At 34.3% G+C, this 7,656-nt stretch overlaps 1 protein-coding gene across 1 annotated transcript; it reads left to right on the top strand.

The window, feature by feature from the left end:
- Positions 1–1,505: 1,505 nt before the first annotated feature.
- Positions 1,506–7,350, top strand: LOC117100062 (acylglycerol kinase, mitochondrial-like; the record flags this gene model as incomplete). Its single annotated transcript, XM_033239613.1, is given in 13 exon segments — positions 1,506–1,545; positions 1,851–1,930; positions 2,021–2,096; positions 2,499–2,722; positions 2,860–2,929; positions 3,212–3,291; positions 3,451–3,508; positions 3,856–3,991; positions 4,210–4,316; positions 4,597–4,664; positions 5,214–5,310; positions 5,595–5,740; positions 6,641–7,350. Coding segments are annotated over 12 exon segments (1,150 nt in total), but the record flags the coding sequence as incomplete, so codon positions are not given.
- Between the last annotated feature and the right edge of the window lie 306 nt (positions 7,351–7,656).

Genomic DNA, 7,656 nt, shown 5'->3' on the forward strand with positions numbered 1-7,656 from the left:
ATGCTTAGTGTACACACTTGACTCATGTGCACTTCAAAGAACCCAGTACATATTTTGAGATGAGTAGGGGGTGTGTACTAGTAAATACAGCCACTGTTCACTTGTCATGGGATTGCCACTTTGAAATGTTCACTGTTTGGCATATAAAGCTGAATAAAAATTAATCTTTTTGAGGACATTAAGGTCTAGCTCCGGAGGCAAAATATTTGTTGATATGTTGTAGAATTGACTTTTCTAAGACACATGAAAGTTGTTTGACGAAAAACTGAGAAAGGTGAATGAGATACAAAAGAGGAAAAAGGGGCATTACCGCCAATTTTTACACCTTCTTTTTGAGGTAGTAGAATTTAAAAAAAAAACCAAATTAATTAAAAAACATAATAAATAATAAAAAACAAACTTGGTTTATACAGTATACAGTAGTTTAGGTGATTTAATGCCAGTTAAATACACTCCATGATACAGATTGATGTTACAGTGGCCTTAACTTTAAAGTAAAAATTCAAAAAAATTTGTGTCAATCATTTTGAAAAAAAAAAATTGCCCCTCCCCAAACCTTTTACTTCGCAAAAGTAGCCTCGAAAAGAAGCTCATCCAAAGTTTGCAAAAAAAGAAGCTCTACTGAGTTTCAATTCGAGGTTTTATGCCGTATGGTATATATAGCGGTGCACCTACAAGAATAGGCCTGGATCGATCCTACAACTTATCGACATAACGCTTGTAGTATTGATAAGTAGGGGATTACCCCAGTAGTATTGATAAGTAGGGGGTTACCCCGGTGTACTGGTTCACTCGGCCCCTGTCGTGGACAGATGAAAGTGCGCATGTTTACTGGCTGCGGTGGACATGAAGTGACCCTCAGGGGAGGAGAAAGTTATTGAAAAGTGCAAAATCTAGTCCCGAGCACATAGAGACCTCGTTTACCTGCGCTATATAAATCCATCTATTATTATCATTATTATTATTACCCTGGGCCTGACACGCGAAAATTGGTCCGGGCCAAAAAATGTCCGCCGGACAGATTTTGGCCGCCAAAATCGGTCTGCCGGACTACTAAAATTGGTACTCCGTTGACATTAGCCACTAAAGCCAGTCCCGCTTGGATAAAATTGGTCTGTGTCGGACTGGCCACTTCACTTGTATCTCGACTGCTGCTCGTAGGGTATGATTGCTGTCTCTTTTACACATCTAGATGTGTATAAGAGACAGCTATTTTGTCTCTCTTCGATAGCTTTACATTAACCACTGAAGCATGTATGATTTGTAGAACATGCTACTTATTTTGCTCGTATTTTCTTATCTGACAGACTAACAGGCCAGCACCCATCCTAAAATTGAGTAACATTTACAAATTTTCATAAATATTATTTTCTATGATACAGCATCAGTCAAATTGAGTTTAGAAAGTAATGTACCAGCTAAAAAATTGCAAAACAAAACATATGTTAATAATAATAATGTTGGAAAACTTATTTACATTCATTAGATTTTCTTTCCTTTCTCAGAGCAAATGAAATACGAGCAGATTATTGTAAACAAGCAGTAGTAAGTCCCTTCTTTTCATTTTAGGCCCAATAAAAAAATATTAGTATCACCATGTCTTCTATGGTATTGAAAAATATGTATTTTTGGGGAAAAAAGTGTTTTTGGAAAATAATTACATTTTTTGTCCTTTTATTTTCTTTTTCTTTTTTTTTTAAATTAAATAATAATTGTTTGTATTATGTTAATCATGTATTTACTTTGAATATCAATGCAACAGCAAACAATCCAAACAAAATTCATAGTTAACGAAATGAACCAGTCGAATACACGCATTAATTCTCAGATGGTTTTTTTCTTTGTAACAGATATATGGGGAAGAAACCATTCAAACTGTGAGCAAACCAAGAAAAGTAACAATCATATTAAATCCTGCTGCCAGAAAGGGGTGAGTTTGCAAACTGCCAAGACAAGAAAACAAAATTAAACATTTTATCTTTAATCAAATTTACATGACTTTTCTTGTTTTATTTTAAAGGAAAGCTAAAAAGCTGTTTGAGAAGAATGCTGCTCCTCTGTTGCATCTAGCTGGTATCAATGTAGAAATAATTAAGGCAAGTTTGATTCTTTTTCTTCATTGACGGTGACTTGAGTAGAAACTTTTTATTTCTGACCTGGTAGGTCACCAGTCAGGTCAACAGTTACTGTATATGTCTCATAGTGAAAGTGGGTTCATAAGAAAAGTTTAAAATGCAGTGATCCAAGTTACTGTACTTTTTTCTAAAAATAATATGGTATGAATCATGTCTAGTGCTTCTTTTATTTGTTTTAAATGTTTATTTAGTAGCTGTTTTCCATTGACCATCTTAGATTTGTCATCCTGGTGTAAAGAAAAAAAATGCCCTTATTCTCCCTTTTTTAAATATTAAGAGAAGAAACTACTTTTTTTTTTTAACTTGGCCTAAACAGAACCTTTCTTATATGAATTTATATAGTTTCAATTTCTCTTAATTTAGACTGAATTTGACGGCCATGCTAAAGACTGTGCTGGAGCGTTGGAGTCCACCGACGCATTGGTGGTTGCTGGTGGAAATGGTACCGTAGGAGAGGTTATAACCGGCCTGCTTAGACGAAGTGATCAACAATCAGTCAGCAAGAACTGGCCTATAGGATTCATCCCTATCGGTTTCACGAATACATTAGCAAAGTTTCTGTATTTAGATTCGGAATCTGAAGTCAGGTATGCAGTAACAAAATATTCCAAAATTGATATTTCAAGACTAATTTACTTTGAAGTAACATTTTATGATATGGGATTCAGACTCGATTTATTGCTATTACAAAGTGATGTATACTATATAACGTCTGCTTCGATAGGTGGATGTGTAATGCAGCAATGGCAATAATTAAAGGCATGACCACACCAGTGGATGTGATGTCCATACAGGTAACTAACCTTTGACATCATTACTCTACCTTTCAACTTAGATGAATGGACAGTGCATTCATTAAACCAAACAACAATGTCATGCCTAACAGTATATGCACAGGGTTCTCAATGACCCAGAATGCTCAACTTAGTAAAATCAATTTCTGAGTGTCTCAGAATTCCAGTATAAAATGGAAAATTTGTGTAGGTAGTACCTGATGATAAATGACACTGCTATACTTAAAGTAAAAAAAATGTATATAAATATTAATTATTATTATTGTTAATGAATGTTTGTAGGATTCTGAAGAAAGGTCGGTGTATGGATTGTCCAAGTTGGAATGGGGCGAATACAGAAATGTACGAGATAGAATTCCCAAGTAAGCATTGATATAAATTACATTATATACACTACTTGCTTGATGTAAATAATACTTTTGTACACACATTCATATTATTATAGTTACATGTGTCTTGGATATGTCAGGGATTTTGTACAGTAATATCAAAGCAAATTAAATACTTTCTGATTTCTACAGGTATTGGTACTTAGGACCACTAAAGTCCAAATTTGCATATGTTTTTGCAACTGTTCAGGTAAGAAAGCTATTCTTTGATACTCAATTTTAATGTAATCATTTTATAACAAATTGTAAATATATTGATAATAATAATAGTAATAATATTTATAAAATTTATTGATGTAAATTTAACAATTGCAACAATGATTTTAATGATTCATGTTAGAAATGATTTCCTGGTAGATTTTTAGGTTTTTGTTTTTATTCCTTGTTTATTAAATAAAGAAGCTCAAACTCAAGGGGTTAATCAACCAATGAATTATGATAACAATTTATAGTTTTTTACAATTGTGGTTAAAATCACTTTAGTTTTGAGAAATTTAATTTTAAGCACGCAATGATAACAATTTATTTTCTAAATAGGAATGGCCACCTGTATTTAAAGCTCATCTTGCATATCGTCCACCTGTAGATGTTCCTGAAGAACCAGAGGTTAATCAACAGCAGTATAGTTTCTTTAGTCGCTTGTTCTCTTGGATTTGGAGAACAGAACAAAAAGGTATTTTGAAAGTGACCAGTGGAGAAAAACCCAAAACATTATTATTGTACAATAGTAATATACTGAATTTAAAATAGCCTTATTAAAGAAAAAAAAATATTTGTTGATTATCCTCTATTGTGAAGGATATATTGAAAAAATATAGGCTCACCCAAGGAAAAATGCTCTTGTACTAGAAGTATTAACTAGAACATTTCTTTTCTCCATGAATTTCTTAGAACCAGAAATTGAAGAAGTTGAGGAGATTCCTTGGAAACAGGTTGATGTATCAACGCTTGAGTTCTCTGCTGAAACACATAATGATAATGTAGAAAATGCTTTAAAGGTAAAAAAAAACATAAACATAATATGAAGACAGGGGTCCAAAGTCGGAAGAAGTCATTTCTGGGAGATCTGTGGGGATGGGTTCATTTCCGGAATCTTTTGACCCCTGTGAAATAAGTCAACCTTCACCTGTGCCAAGAGGCAGTGCTAGTGCATAGGAATGTCGCGTATCATATACAGATGAGATATGGGATATATTTACTACCATACTCCTTGCATTAAGATGTAATGTTTTGGTAGTTGCTTTTGATATAATATTATGTACTGTACTTTTCCTACAGACTACTAGAAGCATGAGCATAGAGACCCTGCCAACTGACATCACAAAAACAGGCTTCATCAAAGAAGGGTAAGGAAAGTACAACTATTATGAAACATTATTATTGATATAAATTTTGTTTGTTTATTCAGTGTAACCAGTTCTCCAAAAGAGACCTAATGTCTTATAACCTTGCAAGTCCTTAAATCAGTCTGAGGGAGTTGTATCTTTTGATAGGATTTTTAATTCAGGAATCTTGGAATTGAAAGGGCAGTATCCTCACAATCTACAGAGTTCAATTAGCTAGTCTCTGCTTAACCATCTTTCAAGTGGTTTATCTAGGAGTCTTGAAATCGGCGGTGGAGTGGAGGAGGGGGAGGGACACGAAAGTGAACTGGGGGTTGATGATTAAGTAAGGGGACGCTATCTCGCAAAATAAGGTGATATGAGGTGATTTTTTTTTCTACTTTCACATTAATTTTTTGCTGCAAATATCAAATATTTTCAATGGTCGGGGGGGGATGGGAATTTGGGGGTGCAGCCCCACCCTCTCCATGCCCCACCCTCAAATGCAGTGATATACAGTATCACTGCATTTTTCTCCAATGACCCATTTTCTGACATGAATTTTTTATATAGTTGGAGAAGAGTATCTAAGGCAAAAGACAATAAATCTGAGATCCAAAGTGAAACATTGCAAGTTGGTGAGTTTAAGTTGACACCAGTGGAGCCAGAGGTAAGCACTGTTAGCATAGCAATACTAACAATAAGCTGTTGCCTATTTAACCCCATCCACATTATCGAATTATATTTGACAAAAACGTGTGACATGCCAAAAATGGTCATGATGAACATATATGGGTAGGGCGCTACTTGTGGAATCCATCCCATTGGCTGACTAAAAGTATTGACAGTTTGCTGACTACTGTTGTCATGGCCTCATAATTGTGCAAAATGTTCCCAAACAGTGTCATCTTTCTGTCACAATAATAAATCTTTTTTTTTTTTTTTTTTTTATAGGCCAGCTTCTTCAGCATTGATAATGAACAGTTTGATGCATACCCGGTACATGTTAAAATTCTTCCAAATAAATTGAGGTTTTTCATCAATGAGGAAACAAATCAGACAAGGTGACCATGGAGAAATGCAGATAGTAAACAACAAAGGTACAATTGGGGCTTAATTTGTCCATTAAGCCTTGTTTTCTTAAAATCACTACACTATCGCTACAGTGTTTTTATTAAGATCATTGTACTGCGTAGCTGTCCCCAATGCAACTGAGCAATCACCAGCACTGAAGCCTGTCGGCGATAGCATGTAGCGATTGTATGGAAAACAGGTTTTCTGACCATTATATACAGTATTGTGTTATAACACACCTAAATGAATTCGGTATCATGTCACATTGTTATTTACGCCATTTCATCAGGTAAAATCGAAATAAATTTCATTGCATAACTGGATCTAATACAATCTTTTCATTGGTTAACAGATAATGGAAAAAAGGTATATCATTAAAATTTTCCTAAGTATCAAATAACAAAGATCTATTTGAGGTGCGTTATAAACAGTTTTCACATCACAGCATTAATTACTGTATACAGATACTGAATGTTTTTATTCACACAATCTAGTGCAAATGCAGAAGGGGTGCAGACGACAGTGCAATCTCACCCCTAAATTGTATTAAGAAAAACAACTGTTGCATTGTATTGTTAAAATTTTATTTGAACACAAGATTTTTAAAGCATGAGAGTTTTCTCACCTCAGCCAAACCATTGTAGGGCTGAGGTCGTGTGGACTCTCACGCACCCCACCACAATCCTGCGTCCGCCCCAGACAATAGAAAGAATATATTCATGAGTTGAAAGATCGACTGTAAATATCAGGAGTGTGGGGAGTCTCCAGCGTGTTGGGCAAAGCTATCACTAGATTTCCTGTGGAGGCACTAATCATCTGAGGTCAGAGGAGGATATGTCTGTGCGAGGAATTGCCAATTTACTTTGTTTTGTACTTCAATTAATTTAGTGAGAAACTAAAAAAAAAACCTTTGTTTTCTTTGTTAGATTGACGTACTCTGGGTCAGCTGTGCTCACAATGCTAATGACATGGACAGAACACCAACTCATTACATGTCTTGTTGAGGTTCCTTGTGGCAGTATATCAGACAGCAACAATGCAACTCGATTTGTTCTGTTATTACTCTCATATCAATTTATTGCCTCCAATAATTCTATTTCAGTTCATTGGTATCGATTTATTAAATGACTGTGTGAATAAAGAACATTTATTATTTTATAATCATTAAAAGGATATGAAAGAAGATACATTGTTGAATTACTTATTATTGTCAAAAGTAATTAAAAATACTACATTTTTAAGCATATTTTACTTTTAAATTGTGCTCTAACTAATGTGTACAATTAAATGGAATGTATTACAGTACCTCAACAATATCTATGATAGTTTGTCTGGAATGTATACAAATAATGTTGGATAATACTTGACAGCATTTTAAATAAGAATGCTTGCTCCAAAGCTAGCGAATGTCTATGGTTCAACCTTAGGCTGTTGAACCATAGACAAACTCTGCGCCACCACTACTTTCTGATAAACCAAAACCTCAAACCATCAAAATGTGGAAGAAATTAGACATTTACCTGCTACAACCATTCTGCCAGAAATAGCGAACCTTGACACCACCTGGACCGTAGGCTTTCCAAGTAAAACCCCCTTAAGGCAAGACTTTTTTTATACCTTGTTTCGTGAACATACTCTTTGTTATTGTATTGTATTGTTATTAAAATGTTATTAGTGAATGTAAACAGCGTAGATTAGGATGGTTAAATGTTTTAAATTTATATAATTAGGAAGAAATATACATTTCTTGTTTTTAGAGATTTCAAGGCAGTGGTGGGCATTATAAAAATACAGAACTTTTCTGAAATATCCATTTATTTGTGGTGTATTATTTGCCAAAAAAATTAAATTTTATTTTTTATTCAAAATCATTATTGGCATGCTGCGGGTTTGATAAACAAGGTATAACTAAAGTCTCGCCTAAGGAATCTAGCTTATAGGC

Source organism: Anneissia japonica, unplaced genomic scaffold, assembly GCF_011630105.1.
Source record: "Anneissia japonica isolate Jap-2015-1 unplaced genomic scaffold, ASM1163010v1 scaffold288057_len103349_cov133, whole genome shotgun sequence".
Taxonomy (NCBI): domain Eukaryota; kingdom Metazoa; phylum Echinodermata; class Crinoidea; order Comatulida; family Comatulidae; genus Anneissia; species Anneissia japonica.